This window comes from Apis florea, unplaced genomic scaffold (assembly GCF_048593485.1).
Source record: "Apis florea isolate Af1SG1 unplaced genomic scaffold, ASM4859348v1 contig_3158_pilon, whole genome shotgun sequence".
Taxonomy (NCBI): Eukaryota; Metazoa; Arthropoda; class Insecta; order Hymenoptera; family Apidae; genus Apis; species Apis florea.
In genome coordinates this window covers 7,258,679-7,286,258 of record NW_028256713.1, presented here as the reverse complement: position 1 = coordinate 7,286,258, position 27,580 = coordinate 7,258,679, and the positions used below count along the sequence as shown (strand labels likewise).

Below are 27,580 nucleotides of genomic sequence, written 5' to 3'. Positions count from 1 at the left end.
ACATTGCACATAAATTTATATGCAATAAATTTAGAAATAAATTTCATGAATTTGAATATCTATGCCAATAAGTAATCTTTAATGTTTCAATGTAATTGTTACAATTATTTTCATTAATATAGTTTTTATAAACAATTCTAAATATTAGCTTAAAATGAAATAAAATAAAAATAATAAAACATACTAGTAGTTTACATATGATTCTTTCACATACAATTCATTGAATAAGTTATAAGATTAAAAATTGTTTACAATTATAGATGTTATCTTTTTCTATATTTTGTGCACTTGAATTTAACTAAATTTTATCAGTTCAAATAACTAACAAATTACCTAATAATTTTGTTAATATAATTAAACACATTCAAATAATATATTGATTTAATAAAAATCAACTCCTATACAAAAATAAATACTATTGTCTTGTACAAATAATTAAATATATAATTAAGCTGTAAACGATAATTTGTTGCACCATCACCATTCTTTCATATAACATAAGATTGAGTATATTCTTTGATGTTAAAATTCCTAAATTGAAAATTTCTTAGTGTCATATATATTTTAAATATTATAAATGTAGTTTAATGTTTTTTCATTTAAAGTTGTAGAATTAGTTAATTTTTTCTCATGTTTGAGAAAGTATAACTATTAGTTATTATTTTTCAGAAATGTTTTATGTTTAATGTTGACTATCTTCATTTTTTTTTTTTTTTGAAATATGAAAGATATTTAATCTTAGTTTATAATAATGTAAGGGAAGGGCGCCAGAATCTGATAACAATTATTACATTATATAATTATTTTTACATTAGTTACAGGAAATTGTTTCTTATTTAACAAGGATATTGCACTCTATTTTCGGCACGCTTCAAATATGTAAAAAGCAAAAAGGGCCTGAATCTATGAAGAATTATAACTATATAAGATATTAGGAATATCATAAAAATATCTAGCTTTTTTTTGTTAAGAAAATACGGAAGACATTTTTTGTCTTGAATTTAAGAAAATATTTAAAATATAACAGTACAGTGAATAACAATCGATAGTTTTCTTATATTCTTAAACGATATTTCGTTAATCTCATATTGCTATGGCGAATTCAGATATAAATACATTCATCCATTTACGAAACGAATAAAAAGAAAATAACAACTAAATCATATGAACGAGATGCAACAAGGAACTGTTAGAAATATCAGTATAAAAAGATTCAGTGCTCTTCCCTAATTGCTACAAAAATTGTACAATACAAGTTCTAAATCGTAATCGATAGTGTCACAATAATACCACTTGCAATTCAACATTCACTCTCTGTAGTAATGTATCATTTATGCCATTAATATATCTGTGTTTCACTGATATATTTTCCAATCATCCAGCATTGCACTCATCCCATATTATCAAATATGTCTCTCTTTTTTGTATTAACAATTATTTATTTATAACAGTGGTCTGATATGCTTTCCTCTTTATTGTTTACTTAAAAAAAAAAAAATAAAAAAAGAATGTTCACATATGTCTCTTTTCGTATCACTTGTATGCACGCACAATTGGAATAGTTTTTTTTTTAACACTTGTGCATTATTAATCAAGGCATACCATGAAAAATGGCAGTAAATACACAATACTGCTAGTAACAGTAAATAAATCCTATGTAACTAAAAAGCATTAACTTCAATCTCTCAGTTTCTCGTTTACGATCACTATTAACTCCGTTGATATTTATAAGTCGACAAAACATGATACTGTATTGTTTTTATGGAGTATAATACTAGTCTTTTTCTTGATTTTTCAAAATACGGAAGTTTCTTGAATATCAGTTCTTGAATTAATATTAAATAGATCAACAAGTATTACATATAAATGTTGCACTTAGAAACACCTCATATTAGCTGGCTTGCCATTTGAATTTACTACGCATGGTCCATTTTTGACCGATGTTATGCGGATCACAAGGTGCTAAAACAGGTTGCATTGCATCGTTTGAACGAGGTTTCGACAAACAGTGTCCTGTATTAGTGTGTTTGATCATCTTCGTCTATAAATAAATGTATATTTTATTACTACTATTTTTATATTATTATTTTATGAAAATTATTTTCAAATTAGTTATGTTATACCTCTTCATTATAAACCCATGCTTGATTTCCACCCATACCATGACATCGTACTATTTTGACAGGACCTTGGGGACTAGCTGCATCAAGGCACATATCATCAGACATAATTTGCTGTCGTTTAGTATAAGCAAACACCTAATTGAAATAAAAAATTATATTTTATTAATTAAAGAATTTAACATTTAATGAAAATTAAAAATAATTTAACTACACTAACTTGATTACCACCCAATCCATGACAATAACTAATTCCAACATTTTCACCTGTTCTTCTACCCATTGTATCTAAACAAGTTTGTGTATCAACATTTTGTACATCACCCAAATAATAATAATCTAATGGCATTGGAGATTCAGGATAAATATTTTCCAAGTACCATCTAAAGCTTTTACATTTAAGACGTTGTCTTAACTTAATTCTTTCAGATACATCTCCAACAGCTACATTTCGAGCTCCTATAAATAAAATAATAAAATAAATAATCTTGATTAGTATAATTAGTTTAAAATTTTTAAAATGCATTAATGTGATTATATATATGAATATTCTCTGAAAGAAGGGTGTCAAAAGTTTGTGCTAAAATAAAGACATTGCTATGTGTGGTGTACTAATGCTATATGCTTGCTTGTTGAAAATAATTATGCTATTATATATTAATCAAACAATTTTACAAATTTTAAAGAAAGAAATCTTGTTCAAAATAGATTAAAATTTAAATTGAATGTATATTTTCATCATATTTTTTATTTATTTTTTAACCTTTTAACTATTATTAACCTTCTTTCTTGAGATTTGCCTTAAAAAAGAACAAAAAAAAAAAAAAAAAAGAAAGGAAACTTATCTATTAATTTCCTAATATTAACGGGTATCTGATATATGCGCATATAGCTAGTAATTAACTGCTAAGCTTGGAGTTAAATGCAACTTATAAAAGCGTACCATCCAATAGAAAAAAGAACATGCGAGATAGGATAAAATAAACCAAACAGGAAATACATAAAGAAGTATTTAAGAATTTGGCGATATTGCAGTCTATTTTCTTTCCAGAAATGCTGGTGTTAGTGCTACCTGGATTAATGTTGTAATAGAAGTACTTCCATTGGTCCAACCAGACCTCTGCGAGTCGCGCATTGTTGTGGTTCACTATCTTGCTGGTACCACCAGGGAATGTATATGGTGTTGACTTACGGAATACATGACCGACGTGCGAGCACGTTGCGATTTCCAATGTCCCACCACACATCCATATCTAACCAACTCAGTTCTGTTAGTATGTTAGCAATTACAAATAATTTATAACAAAAAAAAAAAAAAAAAAAACCAAAAAAAAATAAAAAGAGCTAATATATTTGAAGTTCGATCAGATGGACGCTCGTTCTTCTCTCTTGGTACCTATAATATTATCGTAAAATGTATCAACAAAGAAGCAAGCAAATTCATTTTGTTAGTCGGCTGGATGGATGAGTGGTTAAGACTATACCAAAGTATATTGAAATGCAAAGAAATCAATTATATTCCTGCAAATCAAATTTCATGGCTAAATGTAACTAAAATATCAATATTTCTTTCTCTCTCTCTCTCTCCCTCTCTCCCTTTCTCTCTCTGTTTCACATACATACACATGAGAAGAAAAAATTTAGATAAAAATATATAATAGTAATAGTAATTACGATACATTTACATACATAGATATAGACATGTACATAGACATGTTAATGTAAAATTTTATAATGTAAATGTAAAAAAAAAAAATTTGGTTAATATTATTACTAATAAACACGCTTAAGATTAATTTTAAGAGTCAAATATAAATAAACTACATATAGCTATGGGTTAATTTCAAACATATAAGTAAAGTTACGCGATCCTACTAACTATGATGATAATGAATAAGAATTAATTTATTCTAAATTAATACTCGAACAATTCTTTTATTTAAAACTAAATAAAAAAAAAGTGTGCTATAATATAACATTTTTATATTTATAATATTATATTAATTATTAAATAATTAAATTAATATAATATTATATTATTTATCATATCAGATACCCGTTAAAAATTTTGTAATCTTATTTTTGAATTAAATTATATATACTATATAACAATATGTAAACGATTCACATTAAGTTTACTATAATAGCAAACATCAAACTTATAATTATTTTTTATCTTTTCTATTTAAAATCTCTTAAAATAATTATATTTTTTCGTTTAAAAATTAATAAAAAAAAAAAAAAAGAATAAAAAATGCACACTTTTCTACAACAAAACTTAAACACTGTGAAGATTGATTATTGAGTAATTAATGTTATTATTTGATGTTATCTATTAATTGGTAATTGATAATTAAGAAATAAGTATACAAAAAAAATGATACACGCTGTTATCTAACCTGGGTTCATGGCATAGTAAAAATCTCTCCACTCATCCATCCAGACTTCGGCCACCCTAGCCGCATTGTGTAGAACTACTTTGCTGACACCACCAGGGAATGTATACGGACTCTTGTCTCGGAACACATGTCCAACATGAGAACATGGACTGATTTCTAACGTCCCACCGCATTGCCATACCTACAAGGTACTTATGACTTCACAAACGAAGATTACAATGACCATTATCTAAACCCTCTATATTTTGGAATTATAAATTTAAAATATTTCACAATAATTAAAATCAAACGTGCGATAAATCATATGATTATAATTAACATTAGAATCAAGATCTTTGAATATTTGATTTTTAAAATTCTAGTGTTAATTATCAAATTAAGCTTTACCATTACAGAATTAAATACATAGAGAGAATTTCAAACAATTACATAGATATAGAAGAAGTTTTTTTTGTGGAACAGCATTAGAGAGAAGAAATTAGCTATAAAAGCAAATAAAAAAAATTTATACACAAATATCTTTATTTTTATTATCGGAAGTGATAAATATTTCCGAATTTTTTTTCAGAATCACCTGGAAATTTTTCAATCAGTATAATCTGTATTAAAAAAAAATTAAATATATATAAATATTTCATATTCAATACTCTTTTTACTTGGCCACGTTTCGTAACTTCATTTTCATTTAAATAGACTGACCGCATAAAGTAAATACTGTCATCGATCAATACTCACCCGGAAACTCATTTCGAGGTTTTCACCGCCCCAAATATCCATGCCCTCGTCGTACGCCCCCAATTCGTAAAAATACTCTTTATCAATAGAAAATAATCCGCCGGCCATTGTTGGTGTTCTTAGAGGAGCTGTTCTATCTCCTAATCTTCTGTCCATTTCTCTTTGTGCCACTCTATACCTTGAAAATTTATAGAACTTCATATTAATAATTCAATGGATACAATATCTGTCATACAGAAATTCAGTACACAATAAAGTTTTAATGATTGAAAAAAAAAAAAATATCATAGTATTATAAATATTTCAATTGCATAAACTTTATAAAATATGATGTTAATAACAATGATGCACGATAGATTATTCCATTCAAAAGTGACGCATGCATTTCTGAAAATAAATTAAATACTTTTTTAAAAAATTAGGAAAATAATATTATACATAGTATAATAGTAAATAATGAATAATAGCATATAAAAAATTAAAAGATATTTCATATTTACGTATGTTTAATATTTTAATTATTTTATTCTTCTATTAATAATTTAATTACGTTTTTTCATAATCAATAATTTAAATATTTATTAATGAATTAAATTATAATGCGAAATATAGCTTTACATATTAAACTTCAAAAGATATAATCTCTTAAAGAATTAATTCACCGATTCTTACCATCTAAAATTCAGTTTCCAATTGAAACCACCCCACGTCATATCGCTGGCTGGAATATACTCGAAAGTATCGTCACTAATCACATCAATGATGGGACAGACAACAGTGGTTCTGTCTTCAGCGATTCTAGACAGTAAAGGTTCCAACCAACCCTCTGTGCATTCGCAATGAGCGTCCAAAAACGTTATAACTTGTCCCTTCACGTGTTTCGCCCCAAGCAGTCTGGCTCTGATTAGACCCGATCTCTTCTCAGTACGGTATACATATGTCGGGACTGGTAACCTTTTTACGTAGTGCTCCAGGTCTTGCTTCAAGTGATCTGCGGATCGAGTGCATTGTATGAGCAAAAAGGCGTAGAGAAGTGAAAGTGACGTTGACCATATTGCCAATGGTTTTTCGATTGAATTCATTGAATAATAAATTATTATTGCCGCAATTGGAACTGGTTGACTTGATAAAAGGATTCTATATTTTCCTATTACTTTTACAATATTGAAGTAAGAAAAGAAACTTTGACGTGAATATTTATTGAGAGTGACTATAAGATGCTGACGTTGGAAATGTTTGAAAGGGCTGAGCGTTTGAAAGAAGAGTGCACGATCATTCGAGCTTTCGGATGGATCGAATGTGTCCTAAAAATGTCTGCGAAATTTCTCTAAATTCAATGAAAGAAACTGTAAATAGGAAAATGTGAAAATTACAATGTTAAAAAAAAAAATGTTCAAGGAATTATTGAATCAGATTTTGAGCAATTATTGTATAGAATAAAATGATTTTGTGCTAGATTGAGTAGTTTTATTTTTTATATTTAAAAATATAGTTTCTAGATAAATAAATATTCCAGTTATCGATTGCAATGAAATCTTATTGTATTATTAAATATTTATTGTTATATTATTCAAAGATAACGTGGTGAATATTTTATCTATAATATCAAGTAACATGCTAATTATAATTTTATTTTTATTTAATCATTTTATTATTAGAATAAAAATTCATACGATTTTTATAAAACTACCTATATAATCCTATCATATTATGTACCAAATAAACAATTTGCGCAATTCATAGTATCGCGCCCATATATTTAGAGAAGCATTTAACATTGCAACATAAACTCAATCAAAACCACACCCATCTATTCAAACCAGCCCTCCAAGCCATGTCAATCCAGTTCCGCGAAATCATTCTCACCTTGCTCGCTCTTATCATCCACCAATATGATCTCCTTGAGCAACGTGCGTGGAGACCGATTAATGACAGACCAAACGGTCCTCAGCAGCGTGCTCCACGCTTCGTTGTGGAATACTATCACGATACTAGTATCCGGCAGGTACTTGCTGTACTTCTTCGTCTTGCATCCCTCCAGCCTTATGTCCTTGAGGGACCGATTCAACGAGATCATGTCGCTCGCCATCAAGTTGAACTGATTCAATTTAAAGAGCTCCTGTTGCCTTGCTTCGTCTTCCGGCGAGATGTGCACCGCCGCGCCCATCTCGCCGGGTATCCCCTTGTTATCCCTAACTACCCTAGCTGGCCTCCACAAATGCAGTTCCGGTTGTTTGTACCGTTTCTTACTCTGCTGGCCAACCGGCTGGATCTGTTCCTCTTCTTTTATATCAATCTTCGAATGGGGCAAACTTTCCTCAGTGAGCGATTGTTGCTGCTTCACGTTCTCCGTGCAACCCCATCCGGATCCTCCGATGCAATCCGAATAGAGCATCAGCACCATCACGTCCACCAGGAACCATACCAGGGACGTGAACAGTATCACTTGACACGTGTGAATGCGAATCTTGCAACGGAACATGTTGTGATGGGGCCGGTCACCTGGTATCCTGAGCTCATCACCCGATCCTTCGCGGTTGGAGGCGCGACGAGCTTCCTGTTAGACCAGGCCGTATTCGGGGACCCGGCCGTTCAACTAACCGTTCGGCTATCCGAGTCTGAAGAGGAGATCAGCCGCCACTGTGCTCTTGTGGACCACTGAATTTACATGACTACGTCGACCGAGACTTCCGTGGTCTGTAAATGAAAAAAAAAAAAATGAGGGATTAGAATTATTTTAAGGAATAGTGCAATGAAAGTATTGATCTATGGATGAATATTGATTAAGAAAATTTTTTAAGATTTAAGAAATCTTAGATAGTTGTTAGTTATTTGTATTGATTTTTATGTGTTGATAATGTTTCTGGGTTTCTTAATGAATTAGAATTATGAAAGAGAATTTTTCTTCAGATTTTTCATGAGTGTTATTGTGCCAAATGTTTAGAAATCGGTAATACTGATCCTCACAATTTCAGAATGAGTTAACACATATTATTAATATATTTGAAAGTTTAAGATTCTATCGAATTTCCTAAATTTCCTTACCTTACCTTTTTTAAATTTTATTTAATTCATTCGTCTTAAATAACATTAAGAATAATTTCACCAATAAATATTACTATACTAATTTTAAGAAACCTCCGTTTAAACCAATTATTCGTTTAAGCTGACAACAAATTCACTTTCGATTTAATTTCCTTGCTTAATCGTTTGATCGTAGTTGGTTGTCTTGCACGAACCAAAACATCTGTATCGACGTATCGGAATCTCGACACAATGCAACAACTCCTTTACCACCTCCTTCCCTTTTGTACAAGCCGCCAAAACCAAACAAACTTCGACCCTCGCGAGACTAATCCTTCCAGCAAGCTCAACTCTCTAAACGAGCTTGAAATTCATCCTCAAACAATATTGAGTCGTCGGTTTCCAGCAAAATGGACATACATACATTCTTAAAATTGCATACGTAGACTCTTCTCAATAAATATTTCAATATATCACGTAAATAATTTGGTTTGCCGTATCTATTTATTTTCAGCCATTCTGTAAGTCAGTCTAAACGTTGTTTCGACTTGTATAAGAGCTCTTGTATGGTACAATCGAGCCGGAAGTCACGCGAGACCGTTTATTTTATCAGATGCATAATATATGGAGGCTGTTTACCATTATCGATTCGTTTTCTTGGCTTGTACACAAGAGTATTATGTAATATTTTTAATTGGAATTCAAAATATTTCTTTTTTCAATATATTTGGAAATATTATAAATTAAATTATTTTAAAAATATTTTTATTAAGCTTCATAATGCAATAATGTAATTGTAATTGTGTAATTGTATTCGATCGTCACTTCAATTTTTTTTTATACGAAAGATTTTAATTCAAATATTGCTTCAAAGTTTGTCGCAACTTCTTACAGTGCTATTTTATCCTCCTTGCAACTCAAGTTTTGTGTTATTCAGTATTTACTGTAACTTTTCACTGTAATATTATCCTAGAATTATTATGTTTTACTTCATAAAATTCAGCATTATTTATATGCAATTTTTCATCCTATTATTCAAACAGGTAATTCGATTTAATCTATATTCCAAATTATATTTAATTTTTTATTATGACTTCATTTTTCTGAGTTAATTTTCTTATATCATCACGAGATGATCTTTCCATTAAATTCAAGATTAGAATTATTCTACAATTACTGAAATCTTTTATAAAATTGAACACAATATTCGTTTTTATCGTAATTTTTCAATTTTTACCATATTAATTCAAATTCAATATTAATTTTAATTTAATTTTTAATTTTTTGTGTTATCCTACGATTATTAAAAGTCTTCATTCAAAATTTCATAAAATCAAAAACACAAAATTACCTGATTAATTTCATATTCTGTTTAATTATACCAGAATTTTTTAAAAAAGATTTTCCATATAAAAGCTGAAATATTGTATTATTCAAAGAATATCTATATATACATTACAGAATGAAAACATAAAGCAAAAGAACAAAATTCTTCGATAACTAAAGCGCATTCTTGCGTTTATGCATGATTCGCGCGAGTATTCTCGCTGTTGCACCGTGAATATTACATCGGATGAATGGGCAGAAAAAGCAACGATTCGTCCTGGTCGAAGCACGATTTCGAGTGCGTAGAACAAAGACAGTTCTGTGCCATATTTCGTATGTTTTTGATTGACGGGAGGCTATTTCACCGGCTGGCCAACTTTTTTCTTTATGGCTCTGCAAGTGAAAAAGAGGATAAAACGTAAAAATTGAAATTTTTTTCAATGATGATAGAGAAATCTTGCAAATAAAAGGAGACTTTACAAATAAAATCTTATAATTTTGATAAGGCTCTTTCTAAAGTCTTAATTATGTTGTTATTATTTTATGGAATTAAGTATAGTATTTTTCTAGGTTAGGTTAAATTAGATAGTTATGTTAATAGTATTAATTAATGTTACTATCACATTTTAGCAAATTAATTATAGACATTAATTGATTAAAATTTATGATTTAATACTAATTTTTTCATTAGAAAATTTTAATTTTTCTCAAAAACGATCTAATTTAAAGATAGATTTATAGAAAGTCATTTACATTCTAAATGAAGTCTTATAGAAATGAAATTAATTATTCGAAAGTAATGCTTGTAAGTGCAAAATTTAAATATAACATTGTTATAAAAAAATATATTATTATTAATTTGCATAAATCATGTCTACCTACTTGATTGCATGTGTTTTTTATCTTTATTCCTGATCTTATTCTTGGTAACAGGGAGAAATTCTCTGTTTCCAAGTGTTATAAAGCAGAATAAAAAGATTCAGAAGGAAGAGTGTTAATTGGAAAGAAATAATTAGAATAAATTTGTAACGGGATTGACGTAATCGAATTTTTTTCAATAGAAATACTATTATATTCGATTTTTAATTAAAGTCTTAAAGAAATAGTCCCATGGCATCGATCTAAAAAAAATGTTCCTTGAATTCTTTTGTCAAATTAAATTTCGACAACAGTATTCTATTTCCTGATTTATGATTCTTCTATAGATAAATAAGGAAAGATATAATAATAAATATTATAAATTGATTCTATTTTTTTATTAAAATTTATGATTTTAAACTTTAAAGTTTTCAATAAAATCAGAATTTTCAGATAAGATAAATTTTTTTATAACGTAAGGATACGAATATTTCTGCGAATGACTGCATATATTCATTTTTCTAAAGTTATCACTTTTAAATTTATTGTAAAAACAAAATGAAAAAAATTCAATTCTTTTTTTTCGAGTTCACATTATTCACGTGGAAAAAAATAAAGAATACAGAATATTTCATTTCTCCACTATTCTACTAACACTTTTCACAAATCACAAGAAATTCGTAACCTAAAAAAAACTAAGTATCTTTTCTTCATTATAAATATCACTTTTCCGATTCCTCTTATTCTTCATTCCATTTTCTTCATTTGTTATCCATTTTTTCACCATTTTATTAACACAAATCTATATAAATATCAACAAATTTAAAAAAAAAACTAATAATTTCTATATTTAAAAACAGAAACGAATCAAGTCTTGCTAAAGAACAAAGTCGATCACGCTCGAAGCGCCATCTCTTGACATTCACTTTCGAAATTCCAGAATTTGTTCGTCTCGCCAAAATTTCTGCCGTTCCATTGGTTCAATTTTAACCATGAAAACAATTTTCTGTTCTCAAAAGTAACTGGAAGTCAAGATAGTAAAGAACTAAGAAGATCGGAAGGAGAGCATGTCTATTACTTATACAGTTCATAAGCTGCTTAAAACTACTTACCTTTGGTGAGATCTAGAGAGTGGGAGTGTATACGCGGTCGTTGCCGCGATTATAATAATGATCGAGCGATCGTGGCAGACTGCAAATGTTCTGTGGAAATTTGTGGAAACAAACGAATCACTGGATATTTAGGCACACGAATGTTTGCGTTCATGAGAGTTAGTCTAATGAGAACATTCATGGGAGAACGGTGAGCGGACTGGAGTAGATCTAGTGATATTAATTAATTAGGATCTCAGCTAAATCATTCACTTTCATCGCGATATGAAACGTGTGTCGCGGTATATATTAACAAAAGTTGATAATTGTCTGCCACAAAGAGAATATATGAGACTTGCCATGTGAGACTGTTATTTTTTTTTTCTTTTTTATGTTTTTCGTGAAGGAATTGTGAAGCGTAAGTAGTTGAGAAAGTATGAACTATGAGTGAGAATTTTCGAAGATTTAAGAGATGTTCTTGATATACGTTCTTGATGATCGTTTTCTCTTTTCTTTAAAAGATTATTTAATTTTAATAAAGAAAAATTGAATCGTTTGAAATATAAAATAACATAAAATAGTTTTTGTAATTTCATAGCTTTTATAAGTTTGCAATAAGAATATTAATATTAAATAGTCTTATTACGAAACTTATTCTGTGTAAATTTTAAAAATATTAATTCTCACTAATTCCTTCGTTTTTACAAAAATTTTTCTATTCACCTATTTTTATTTAAGAACAGAATCATTATAGAATCATTACATTAGTACATTTTAGTGAAAAAAATATCGGTCTGGATTTTTATTATATACTTTTTGTTCCACGAAATATCACGAAATAACGAAAAAAAAAAAAAAAAAATCAATAAAACTATTTATATTCATCATGTTTTTTCCTCTGCTCATCAATTTTTAAAGATCTCATTATAATTTCCCATCCCACTTAATTTAAAATTCCATTCTCTCTCGATCACGGAAAAAATTCGTTCGAAGATTAAAATTGGTCGGTGAAATATTAATAACATATTGAACATCCATTCCAATCGTTCAGCATGCAGATACTCAAGTTTCGCGCAACAACCACCGGCATCCATCCCCGATTGGATGCACGAAGTTTGATGAGCGCTCGAGGCTCAAGTCCGCGAGGCAATAAACAGCCGGACGAACTTCGACCCCATGGATGGGGAGATGTTAAACAAAATATCGCGGAGTCGAGTTCTAGTAGCGAATTCGCGGCGATACTTTATGCTTTGCGTCGGCTTCCCCGGAAACGGGGATTTTGTTTGATTTTCCGTGGAAATCCCTGAAAGGTTTCTTCGCAAGAGGAATCGGAGAGGACTTTATTTTAATTGACATTGTCGAGGGAAACGAAATTGTGGATTTGCCAAAGTTTCGAAACGTTGGTTTCCGAAATGATAGGTTTCAATGATGTTTTAAATATAATACTTTGAACACGTGTCATTATTATTGAATAGATTTTTAAATGTTGGCAAGACCACAAAGAATAATTTATTGATTTTGTAACATTAACGAATTGACGATTTAGATGAAATTATGGATTTCTCTTTTATAAGCTTACGTTAAATTATTAATAATTAATAATAAGACTTTAATAGTTAATATTTTCAATCTTCTTATCGTTATGCGATTCATTAAATTATCTTTTGATTAATTGTTCCCAAGATATAATTTTTTAGGGAGTTATAAACACGTCAGTCTTTTGATAATTTCAATTAATCTTACGATAAATAAAATTTCTATGGATAAAAGTTTGTGTAATGTAATAGTAATATAAATAGCATTAACTATTATTAATTACCAATCCTTCTTTTCTTTTAAAATTATTATAAATTTTTAATTAGTTTCCATAATGCTTAAATTCATTATGGAAACTAATTATAAACTTTTATTAATAATTTTAACATAACGTAATTGATATCTGTTATTAAATTTACGCAAAAATTAAGTGATATTTAATAATAAATCTTTTCTAAATTGAAATAAAATTTTGTTATTTTTTAAAATTGCTCTAAATTTTAATGACCAAAAACAAACGATTAAGTTTTCGTTAAAACGAACAATTTCAAGTTGCTAGCATATTTCGTCATTAATTACGAATTTGTAGCCGCAGGTGTTTTGCAACATCTCTGCCAACGATGCAAATTAATTACATTCCTCACTTCTTAATTTTTCGAATATTCTTAAATTTTCATAAACCCGCAAATTATCTTTAATTTAACAGAATTTAATAGAATCCGTAATAATAAGTTTATTTATTTACACCTTACTCACGATCTCAACATCTTTTCGTAACATCTTTAAATGATAAAAAGATTGCTCAAGAAATTAAAATTGCAAATTCAAGAACAACAGTAGAATGCAAAGTTATTGAAATATTCAAGAATTGCTTTCAAACTGAAACAAAACCCGTAGCGATAAACTTATCTACTCGCCAAACTATAAAAAGAGAATTCTTAATTTGCATGGAAACTCTTGTGATTTAACATCATTTCGCAATATTCTCGCTATCAAGAAACGATTATCCAAGAGGATAAATCGTAAGTTCAACAATGTCTGACAAAGAATATCATTTCATCGAAAATACACTAGAAATTCTAGAAATTCGAGCCGCAATCAAAATTTAAAAATATATTAAAACTGTTATGCAATGAATTTTCCTTGCCGTTGAGTTGCACATGATTCTTAAGTTTCATTAAATAATCTTCATAATCTTTATTTATTTTTTTCGATAAGATTTTTATCTTTCTATAGTGACGTAATCATTCATGGAAAAGATACAAATTTATCGAGATATTCAAAATATTTTTACACATACATACATACATATATATATATTATGCGCAATGATCGAATCTACAAATTTTATCTTCAACAACAAATTCTCTTAATCCAAATTATAATAAACTGATTCTGCAATATCTTTTATTATATATAAAAGTTTATCAAGTTATTCAAGCTACAAGAATTCATTTCATAATTCATACGATCTTCGATCGTAATATATATAGATTGGACTATCTCAATTAATATTCAATATTAATGGATAAAACTGTTTTTGAAGAGACTTCAAGGGATGAAATTTGATCTTTTCTACTGTCTTTTTTAAATTAATTTTTTAAAATAAATATTTGAAGTTATTGTACATATATTTTCAATTTATTTTTACATCTATGAATTCAGCAAGTTAATAACAACATCCCTTTTTTTTATCTAATAATAAAACAATTAATAATTTATATATATATATAATACATATAATACAATAAAATAATCATTCCGCAATTTCTTCCAGAAAATGCAAAATCTAATTGTCTTTAAAATTGTAATTATCTCTGATTGCATAATTTATCAGAATTCTTAACAATAAACTCAACAAATTACAATTGCTGATCTTGTAACTTCCTACTTGCAAGAGAATGCAAATTTATCAAATCGTTCGAAACTCCTGTTTGCAATTCAATGCAGTGTTAAGTGACCAATCTTTTCATTAATTATAATTGATTCTGTATTCTAAAAATATAAGGAGAAATATAAAAAGAACGATGGATATTGTTTGTTCGATAAAAGATAGAAGTTAATAACAAGTAAAACAATTAAATAATAATATAATTTAAATATCCACGATATAAATATTTTATCGTGCGTTCCCCAAAATTCGATACAATAAACACAAACATTAATAATATAATAAATAAATGCTTAATATATTATATCTCATAATTGAAGTAACACGATTAATTTTTGACTTTCGATCCAAGAAACAAGAATTTCCCTTTTCAGAGAAATTTATAACTCTTTCTCCCATCCTCTCGAATCATCCCTTCGAAATTTCTAACTATACACATTATATATGCAATCGGACGTTGCGACAGGATTGGTTAATTATAAAATTGAAATCACTGCATTGAGAATGAAATGCCGAATATCTCGTAAAAGGCATCGTGTTTCGCAAGGGGGAACGCTGGAACAACGGCCATTTACGAAGGCAAATTAGCGGAATAATAATGAGTCGAGGCGCAATGCACTTGTGCAAATAAGATACGGAAAAGAACCGTGTCGTTGCTCAACCTTTTCTTCGCAAATCGTACGATTCTACAAGAACTAATGCGAACTGGACGATAGTTGGTTAATATATTTGTGGTACATTTTTCAAGGATACAGCCTTATTTGAACCACTGTTGATCTACTGAACTGCGTTGACAATTTAATAAATAAAAAGAACTTTTTTTTATTAAGACAACCGAATAGAATAACAGAAAGAAATAACAGAAAGTTTTGAAAAATGGTGGCTCAATGTAAAAGACCGTCGAATATTTTAATCGTCGTGGCCATTATGGTCGACGCCAGCCAGATTTACGAGTTTTTAATCTTTTTCCTTTTCTTATCGAGAAAGATATTGAAGGTAGTTCGATGGAAATAGTTACAACGATCGAAACGGGACTTTCAAAAACGTGTTTCTCCAATATTATTGATCGAGGGGGAAACCGGATCGTTTAAAAATTTTTTATCAGCAAAATTGATCCGATACAGTGATGCATTATTTTCGTTTTCGATTGATCGATCAATCCTTCGCGGATATACGGGTTTATCCTATATAAATGGAGGCGCAGAAGCGTCAAAGCGGATGATTGTACTGTCAAAAACTAATTTCGAAATATGGCGGCATTGTTTTCGAGGAAATTGATTTTAAATATTTGCCCGGCACGCGTTCAATGAATAGAAAATACAGTGTGAAGCGAGATATTTACACGCGATAAATTTTATTGAATATGATGATAATAATAATAATAATAATAATAATAATTTTATAGAAACTCGATACGAAGAGAAGAATCGTGCAAAATTCGAGAGGAAAAGGAATATTTTTAAAGATGATAAGAATTATGTAATGCAAATATTACATACAGAAATTTATATAAAAATTAAATGTGTCGTGCCAATTAAAAATTGAGAATTTTGTTTTAAATACATAATACGTTGTGAAAAAATTATAAAAGGTTTATTTTATTTGAAAAAAAACACACCTTTTTTTTTATTATCACATAGGTATATAAAATTTTTAAAAACATCGAAAAATAATTCACGAGTTAATAATTCAATATTATTGATGTGATATCATTTCTATTTTCGGCAATTTAAATATTTACTTCAACATCTACTAAATATGTAGCACAACTACATTATTACACATTCAAAAGAGTTGGTTTTAATCGATAATTTTTGATCGAACGTTTATCGATCATGTTGGTAACATTAATTACCATCGATAAATGTTCAATAAATTTTGAAATAAAATTTTATTGGTACATTTATTGAAAAATGTTTCACAAAAATTAATTAATGGTTTTTAAAATATATTTTCAAATCTGACAAATTCGCGAGAACATTTTCTAATGTACATAATTTCTAAATTTCATAAACCGTCTTTTATCAATGATTAATAAAGTTATATAGCAGAAAAATTGGATCTTATCACTGACTTTAAATGTTTTTTTTTTTTCTGCCACTGAATCATAATGCAATCGAATATTACATTTCTTTACATGGCAAGTGATGATAATACTTGTATCGAAGATAACATCGTTGCCTTTAAAGAAATAAAAATTCTTTTTGCACTTGTTCTCTTCTAGAAGTGAAATTTTTACAATCTTCACAAAAAAATTTTAGAAAGAATTTTTTTCCTATACAAAGGAAATAATAAAATAAAATAATAAAGCATGAAAAATTTATTTATTTTTTTGAATAAGCTAAGCCATATCCATATCATAAAATATTCAAAACACCCTTTTCATTTTTAATCTCGTAGAATATTGAAAGTCATTGCATATGAATGAATTCGTTTTATATATCTTTTCATATGAAGTAAAAAATATATATATAGCATTCCATTTAAAAATGGAATTATTTTTACTTTTTGAAAAATATAAAAAATTGATAATGTTGAAACTTTTTCTCCTACATAACGTAAACGTAATCTATAAAAACGAATAATTTTTATCAAAAAATACACACAATATATTTATCATCAGATCAATAACACATTGATAATGAAATATTTTCAAGATAATATTATTAAATTAAATATTGTTAATTTTATTAAAATAAATATAATGTTTAATTTTTTAATTTTTTATAAATACAATAGTTATCTCGTTCTTTATACTCGATTGCAATTCAAACTTTATGATATGATGATTCAAATACAAAACAAAGAATCTCAAACAATTCCATACATATTTTATTCGTACAAATAAATCATTGATTCTGGAGACAAAAGAGCCATTCAGAAGCCAAATTAACTCCGCTTTATATAGAATTCTTAATTTTTTTAATCACTATTAAAATTATAATTGATGTTTACTCTTTCAGAAACTAGATGATATCATCTTAATAGAATGAAATTTTATTTATCGCCAATATAAAGAATTCACAAAATCGAACAAACAAAATTTTATTTACAAAATTTATTCATTTTTCAAAGAATTTCAATTTCTATTCGTCAAATAATTATCAACTCCGAAACGAAACATTTGCAAAATGAAATATTTTTTATATTTTTCACGTAACATGAATTTCGAATGCAAGAGTGCTGCTTCACAGTGGTGGAAAGCCAACATTATCAAAACGCAATTTCGACAAATCCTATTCACAAGATGCAACAATGTGGTAAGCATCGCTTTGAATCAAATATCCTTTGACGACAAGGGTTTCGCCATGGATACGGATGAAAGAGATCCTTTTTTTTTCCCCTGCATAAGTCATCTCTAGTAAATTTCTACCCGAATTAACATTCGAGAATCATTCGTCTGCGTGGTCGAGAGATCACATGGATTCAAATATCTCTACCTAACTTTTATTCAACTAATGATAAACTCAGAGAGAATTTCAGATTATAGCGCATACAGGATAATTTGCAATTCGTTTCGAGAATGAGAATTTAAAGTAAAGAGTCTGAATTCAACGTGGTCAAAGAAAGAAAGAAGAAAAAAAAAATGAAACGATTTAAATTGCACGTGAATCGGAACAAATAATCGTACAAACGTGAATTATTCGATCGTTTACCTTAGCTTGATTGTTCGGGCGAAATTGTGTGCACGATAGTGAATGGAAAGCAATCTTCGAATGGCGTTCGCCTGTTTTCTGCTTTTACCTGTGTAACAGCCCTTGCGATGATGCGTTTAATGCGTTATTCGTGCGAATGAGAGATAAACTCAAAATGATTTAATCGTCGAAAAATTATCAATTCTAATTATGTTGAATAAAATATTGAATAAAGATGTATTATATAAATGATTAATAATAAATGAATAATAAAAAGCACATAAAATAATAATAAAACGCACAAATGATAAATAATAGTATTAAAATGTTAAGCACTAAATAGAACACATTTGTCTCGAACAAATTTTAAACGTCTAATCGCGACGACGAATAAACGAATAATGTCACTGCGCGTTTCGAATTCGCGTATCAAATGGAGAGAGGATACGCTCGACAATCAAAACATGCTTGAATACGAATTTTTTGCAAACATAATATTATAAGGAATATTTCTAACAAAATATAAACAATAGACCAAAAAAAAAAAATAAATAATAAACTCACGCGAGACGTTACACGTTATATATATATTTTTATTCTTTATTTTTATTCCTTTTTTTATCTGTTATTTTTTTCATTCATGAAAGCGTTTCCGTGTAAACGAATGATAAATGACGAAGAATAGAAACTTTTTATAGATGAGGGATATTTGATTATGAGAAATGCAGGGACAGAGAGAAATTTTAATTCAAAGTCTGAATTTATTATAATTCTTATTCCTTCTTATTTCGAATATAAGTCTTTAAATATAAAATGTGTATCCTAGATTATAAAAATCTTCATACGTTATTTTACAAGGAAATTCGCCTAACATGAAAAATGTAATTTTTTTAATGAAAATTTGAACAATGTGCATATAAATATTTATTTTATATGTATTTATTTTTCGATAGATTATGTCTTTTAGTGTTTGCATCTTATACATATTTTTTAAAATATTACAATATAGATTAAAACAAATGTAAAGAAATAATAGCGGCAAGAATTTAAAAGCCAAACTTTTAAATGAGATATATAATTCCATTTGTAATAGGATCTTGTGTTTGAATAGGTTTCATACCACTAACACTAGAAAAATGATGGTAGAAGAACGGATAACAAGAGTAATCTAATAAAAATTGTTCGTCGACCGTTTTCATGTCCATGGAAAAACTGGTCGAGACTGTTTCTGAATTTACGAAAGTGGAATATCAACACGACAAGTAGTTGGAGATAAAATTTAATGATACAACTTTCATTTTCATAAAAACGAAACTCTAGCGTTGAATCTGTTGAATACATCTCGAATGTATGCGAATCGAATTTCGAGGAAAAAGCATAGTTAGATATTTTTTAATTTCGATGAAATTCTATTCTCTTCTCAAATTCCAAATATTTTTTTTTTCATTCTTGTAAAGTTTGCATCATAAATTCTAAAATTCCTATTTAAATTATCATATATTTCTACTTCGTTCTTTAAATTCTATATTTACAAATATATCTTCCAAATATATTAAAAATTTAAATTTGCATAGATATTTGTAAACGAATGTAATTATTTTTAAAATTACGACTAATTTTTTAATTAAATTATTATTATTATTATTATTAAATTAATCATCAACCATTTATTTATTTATTCAATTGTTGATTACATTAATGATTAGCTAGTAAAATTTCTCAAATATTGTGTAATGACTTTTAGCTGTTAATAGTGCTCATTTAATACACAATACATATTCGCGTAGATCAAACAGAATTTCAACTAAATTTCCATTAGAAAGTAATAATCAAACAATTTAATTAACAATCGATGTTTAACGATTAATATTATAATATTTACTTATTAATATCGACGAGTAATTTCCTAAACCAATGAAAATTATCAGCGACATTTTACGATTAATCCATTTGAATTACAAAGAATCAAATTAATAATATAACTGATATCCAACATCTGTTCATAATCGTTCTCGCAAAACTCTTTTTCAAAATTCTACAGGCGTAACAAATATAATCTACATCAAACAGAATGTCGAATTTTTGATTACGAAAATTACAAATTTTTATGTCAATAATTCAACTTTAATCTATCTAATTAAAAGCAAAACGAATCGATATCCAATACTATTCACTGTCAAATCATTGTAAATTCCCAAAAATATCTCTCAACCTTTCAAAAATCCTTTTGGAGAGAGAGAGAGACCCTCTGAATCGCAACCAATATCTATTATCGCATCATCAAAGCAAACGTTAAGAAAGGGATCAAAAGAAGAATATCGTCAGAAATTGAATTTAACAACGCAATTTCCATTTCTCTGTTTTCGCGCGAGATGATGGATGTTCGATGGCCATTTTCGATGGCACGTTTCCTCTCAAGAGTTCTTTTTGCAATAATTTTATTACCCGAAACACGTAGCTACAAAATAGTCGTGCAAGACGCGTTATGGATTTTACAAAAGCGCTTTTCAACTTTCTCACGTCGTCGAGAATCCTATAACTTCCCTCCATCTATCTCGCTCTAACTTCGAATTTTCAATCGTCTTCTCATCCCTTCCGGAACGACGATTTCTTTGTGCAATTTGCGAAAACGAAATGGAGCGGAGGATCTACCTGGTGAAAAAGTTACATTGTACATACGTGTGGAAATGATAGAAGTTAAGTGGAGCGAGTGAAGACGGTTTCGAGATAGAATGATGGAAATGTGAATATACGGGATATCCCGTTATTCGTGGCTACAACCGGCAGAGGGTGATGTATCCTCGTGAAGTAATTTGGGAAGAAAGAATAAAATGAGATTTTCGTTTGAGATTTCGTAGATTTTCGAATAAATTAGGTAATGAAATTGAAAATGACGATTGGAGTATAAATGAATTATGTAAATGAAATAATTTTGCGTGTGAGAATAAGCAAAAAATATAGAAAAATTTTGTTCTTTTTTTTTTCGAGTTATTTTTTAATAAGAAATCATCCTCTAAATTATGCTATGAATAAAATATCTTGTATATATATATATATATATAATCAATTTTCTTTAATTAAGACATTTTTTTTTAGAAACAAAACCCACTTTTGTAATAACCAAGTAACCTTCCTTTTCGTAATTATATAAAAATATATTTTTGATAAAATAATTAAGTATGTATATATAATATTTAATTTTTAAAGATGAATTAAGGTGGCAATAGTATTATGTGGAAATTACTTTAATCAAATTATTTAAGAAAGCAATGTTTTATATGCAATAATGAACTAATATACGAGCGAATATTTCTAATTATTGTTTACAAGAATAGGTATCTGTATGGGAAAACTTATGATCCATTTTCATCGAAACCACTGAAGTAATTTCAATCAAATTTTCATCGAATGCTTTGCTAACAATACAAAATAAATTGAATGCATGATTTTATCACAAACTATTTAGGAAAATAATTTCACGATAAATTTAACAGATATTGTTTATCAATTTCCTTGATTTGATTGATTATGTTCAATAAAGTATTAAAAATTATCATGGAAAAAATTTGATTTTTTAAATTTAAAAAAAAAAAGAACAAAATAAATAAATATTATTAGAAAATTAGAGTTATTAATCAACTCCAACAAATCTATTGATATATACTTGTAGCAAACGAATTGAAAATATTTTTCATAAAATTTCGATAAAATTCTTGATATATTTATTATATCATTCAAATATTTAAATTCTATCTCATTAAACAAACAAAATATCATTTTGTTTAATAAAATAAAAAAAAAAAAAAAAGAAGAAGAAATGTTATTCAATGATTGTTCAATTTATCTTCACGAGAGAATATAGTCCATTTCCGGTTGTTAGCGTTGGTCTGCGCACCACCAAATGAGCCGTAAAGCAAGACTGATCCAATATACGGGACAGAATTCATGGCGAGGCATCCTCCGGTGCGATGCAATTCGCAATGCAAGCGCTCCTGTCGTAATTAACTCGCGCGATGATTCAAGTTCTCGCGTCCATTGTTTGGTCCGCGAATGAAATTCTTCCGTTGAAAATCGCGCCTGCCGCATCATTCCATTCGTTCTCTATTCCCTTCCATTATAACCTGCCTGAATTATCGACGAAGAAAACGACCAATAACTCGAAGGCGACAAAAGTAGGTTAAAATATTATAAGCGGTAAGCTCTTCGTTAAGTATCGTTAAATATCGCTAAGTACGTTTTAATCTATATGTACGAGGTAATGATATATTGAAATACGTATTTAAGATAATTATAATGGATATTAAAAGAAATTTAGCACAATGTGTGATATTTGTGCCATTTGTGATTATATAATGTATTTAAATATTGCAATAAAATATTGTCCAATTATTATTTTTATTCCAATTCTTTTCAACTTCTTATATCTCACTCTTTGAAATCCATAATGTCGGAAGTTTCTATAAGAATTCTAATTATGTTGGCGAACCTCGACAATACCAGCAATACAATGAAGATCGCAGTATCATACGAATACCGTTATTACGCACCACTTTATACGGGTCACAAAACCGGCATTAACTTTTCTGAGTAATAGAGAATGAATTAACAATGTACAGGAAATATATATATTTAAAAATATGTATTAATCAAATACATTATTTTCAAATATCATCATATATTTCATTAATTTTATAATAATATGTATAGAAGAAATTAAAAACTCTTTGTAACGTGTACTCTCACATATCAATTTATAAAATTAGAATATATATCAATAAGTTTTTATCTGCTGTCATAATTATTTTTAACATATAAAACATGTTTATTATCCTATATTTTTAAACATTTTTATAAAAATATATTTAACCTAGAAAAAAAATGTATAAATAAAATTATTTAAGTAAATCTACATCTAATATATGAATATATTAAGTTATTAACATATTCACATATTAGATAAAAATTATTTAGTATGTGAATATGTTGTATATTATTATCACAATCACTAAAACAAAATAATTATTTTAATCAATAAAATAGTTTTCTTAACTTTACAAGTTATGTAAAAGTTAGTATTAACCGATTAAATACCGATTAAACAATAAAAAAAATGAAAAAAGAAAAAAAAAAGAAAATATATTTCAAAATAGTTATCAAATACAAGGAGTAATAACGATCGTATCGTATAAAAATTAATTTATTGATTTATTTAAATGATGTATCGAACATACCGAATATACGTAAGACTAATGTTACAAATTCCATTATAAAAGAACTGCGTAACTTGTTAAAAACCATAACTGTGTGGGTCGAGTGTTGTGAACCATTCTCGTTATATTGCAACGAGCTGTCTTTAAAGGTTTCTCGTCCAACTATCGATAAACTGCAACGAATATAGGTACCTCAGTTTCATAAAGCCTACTAATCCATGCCAAGTTTATACATATATATATTCGAACATTTACACTATTATCTTATCTTCGTTGACATGTTAACACAACAAGATTAAATTTTTAAATCCAATAATTTTCAAATTGCAATTTTTTCCAAATAATAATTTTATATATCAAACATAAAATATGGTATAACGACAAATTTGTGAATTATCTATATTCGAAAGAAAAAAATTAGAGGTTAGATCCGTATATGAATTCAGTTATCGTATATAAATAATTATAAGTCAATTTTATGACAAGCTACCGACATAACACAAGTGTTTGAAAGACATTTAATGAAATAATTTATTTCAAATAATGCTGTTTATGCGCGCGAAAAACACTACTTATTTATATCGATTACGAAAAGTATGTGCGTGCACACGACATGGAAGACCTATTGTGAATTTACAAATTACACTTTTTACTCGATGCAGTCATGTTCACGGTTTATTTCACTCACGAAAGTCGTCGTCTAGTGATTCTATTTCCTTCTTTTCTTTTTTTGTTTTCCTTTATTAAACGTAATGCGACGTATAATGACCGTTAACGTTTCAAAAAGTTCTTCCCGTGACTATGCCTAAAACTACAATACCGACAGAATCGTATTACGTAGATCGAAATTTGAAAACGAAACGGATATAGCAAATAAAATATGAGGTTAGTTGAAATTTTACAGTTCGTGCATAATTAACGCGAGATAGAAAATAGAGAAGAAAATAACTTTAACAATAAAATCTTATCACGATTGATTAGAATTATTTAATTTCATTATGCTAAAGCTATATTTAAAATAATTTAATTAATTAAATTAATTTAATACTAGATGTTTTGATCCTCCAATCAGAAAAAAGAACGTTTTAGAATCAATTATGTAGCATCTCGAATCGATTAAGACTCGAACAAATGAAATGAAATATTTATGTTTCGATTAAAATTCTAAACATTAATTATATTCTTTGCTTAAATTTATTTATAATCAAAAGATAAAAAAAATTGATATTTGATTATTGATTTATTAGAAATTTATTGAAAATTATTTAGTTTGCCATTTCTCATAATCAGTATAAAACGGTATTTTATCAATTAAAAATTTAAAAATATTTTTTGTATATTAAATTATCTTTTCTTTTTATTTATATATAATTTACAATATATAACTTCCATTCAATTATTTTTTTATTATTATACTGTAATCTATGAAAATAATATTGTTTTAATCCCATGAAGATATCAGATTGTATCATAATTTTCAAAATTTCTAAATTGCATATTATACTGACAGGAAATTTCATCATAATGTTGACGTTAACCGAACACAAATCGTTCATATCTATTTACCATTAGTATTATAAATTGTTACTATAAGCAAATATGCTAATCGCGCGGCATTATCAAACAAACGGAATTACCCAAAATATATAATCTCGACATATTAAACGCGATATTAATGCATTCTCTGTGATCAGATTTTCAAGTCTATTATCGTAATGAAATCATTTGTTCTAACTATACAAGGACGATCAGAATTGAATACACATGTCCTTATAGCGTGCCGTTTTGAACTAAGCAATTCACTCATCAACCTACGAGAAAGAATTTTACACGATAGACCTTTCACTCGTTTTATTAATCAGTGTCGAGGTATGTTGCATTTACTTATTTAACGTTCTTCGATGGAAAGAACCGGCTTGTCTTCATGAATTATTTATCTATCGTTAATGAAGGTTATTCGCAATGATTCATAATGGATCGAATGATTTTTCATGTAAAAATAAAAAAAAATAAAACTCATTGTTCAAAATCAATATAAATGATTTAAAACATTTGAATTATATATTTGAATTCATGAAAAATTTAAATTTAACTATAATTTAAGCTAATCTTTAATTCAAAATTTAGTCAATCTAACCTAATAGAAATCTAAATCAAATTTAAATTTTAACCTTATTTATTTATACTTGTTATTTTTAATTGGACTTTATCTTTAAAATTTTTAATTACACACTAATTATGATTATTTTTATATATTTTTCATATATATTTCCATTTATACTTCATAAATATTGTATCAGAATGTTTCCAGAAACATTCGAATTAAAAATTTCCTATATTTAAAAACTATGTTTTCAGATTCTATTCATCTAATAATTTATTAAAAAATGATTCAATTAAAAATCTTTGATGGATTAAAACAAAATTTAATTTAAAAAACCTTGGAAATACAGTAAAAGACGAGCAGGTGTGCCGCATTCCTTTAAACGGAATACCGACATAGCCGGTAGAATAAGATTACTCGCTTCACGACCGGACTGGCAAGAACGGGATGGAATCCGTGCACTACAATTCTATAGTGAATTGGAAACGCATGCTACACCAAATATAAATATATACATATATATACATATATATATATATATATATATATTTATATATGTGCATATATATCGTTGCAAGAATAGTATAATTACACACGTCCGCATCAGAGGACAAATATTACGTATATACCTATCCACGTAGCACCGTTACGTTGGAACACCACATGGTCGGGTAGCGGTCGCGTGATACAAGCTAAAAAGACATTACCCAGTTTTATCCTGCTCGAGAACACGTTCTTTCGATCGGTGTTTGGTCAGCTTCTGGTTCACCCGACGTTGTTTCGTTTTGAGCACAATATAAAATTATGAATGTTCGTTGGATTCGTGCTCTATACACTACAGTAGTCTGTTATTAGACCCACAGTAATAGCAACGTGGAATTCGTCGCGGCACGTAACAAGATATCGATACGTCACTGAACCCGGATGTTTTGCGATTGTTGTAATCTTATACACGTCAACATGAAACGTTCGCGAAACACGATTGTTCGTATAGGACGAAAGGAAAGCAGGACGCGGAATGCACACACGACGATGGATCAGACTGGCGAGAGACGCCAGGTGCGAGCAGCGGACAATCGGTCAAACTTCTCGTCGAATGCACTTAACACGACGGCGTACGATGTCACACACGCGGTCTGTTCCCGTGACTGTAGACGTGTCTACTTTCTGCGAGCAACGGTTGATTAGCACGAATTTCATTGATACGCACCTCTTATGACCTAGTAACAAGAACGCCTCCAGGTGCACATCCCGTACGTCGCACATACGTGTACATCCGACACTGCAGAGCCACTGAAAGCAGCGCCGAGGTTAGAGTATCGAAGTGGGGACACCTGTTCAACATCCGTAGCAGCACTTTCTATACTCTGATGGCAGTGCGTGGCCCTGATATCGATAGTGGCCACGATTGCCAATGTACGCACAATCGAGAGTTTCGTCGACTGAGTCGAGATTTATCGGACGCGAAATAACTTTGCTACACTTCATTCAACGCTCGACTCGCTCTCATTGATTCTGCAATGGCGATCGGTGCACCACATGTGGTCATTACTTGAATTACTTTGAAAACTTTAATTCGGATCATATATGGATCATAGAATCTTTAAAAGAATGAAATTTATTTGGATTAAATTATTTCTTCCTACCTTTA

The 27,580-nt window shown here is 28.5% G+C and overlaps 1 protein-coding gene and 1 long non-coding RNA gene across 5 annotated transcripts; one reads left to right on the top strand and one right to left on the bottom strand.

The window, feature by feature from the left end:
* Window positions 1-50: 50 nt before the first annotated feature.
* On the bottom strand, window positions 51-27,463 carry Pgant5 (polypeptide N-acetylgalactosaminyltransferase 5). Of its 4 annotated transcripts, none has more exons than XM_012493805.3 (8): window positions 27,140-27,463; window positions 7,121-7,951; window positions 5,927-6,245; window positions 5,255-5,432; window positions 4,520-4,700; window positions 2,341-2,579; window positions 2,124-2,258; window positions 51-2,041 (listed from the first exon to the last, which is right to left on the bottom strand). In XM_012493805.3, the coding sequence occupies exons 2-8, from the start codon at window positions 7,734-7,736 to the stop codon at window positions 1,892-1,894; spliced, it is 1,818 nt and encodes a 605-aa protein (XP_012349259.1). In that variant the 5' UTR covers window positions 7,737-7,951; window positions 27,140-27,463; the 3' UTR covers window positions 51-1,891. The 4 variants fall into 4 exon arrangements, with proteins under 4 accessions (XP_012349259.1, XP_003698695.1, XP_012349261.1 ...); XM_003698647.4 differs by having other exon boundaries at window positions 26,637-27,458; XM_012493807.3 differs by lacking the exon at window positions 4,520-4,700 and adding an exon at window positions 3,193-3,373 and having other exon boundaries at window positions 26,637-27,458.
* On the top strand, window positions 25,293-27,580 carry LOC147657490 (uncharacterized). Its single transcript, XR_015292504.1, has 2 exons — window positions 25,293-25,694; window positions 26,184-27,580. It is a non-coding gene; the product is annotated as an uncharacterized LOC147657490 (long non-coding RNA).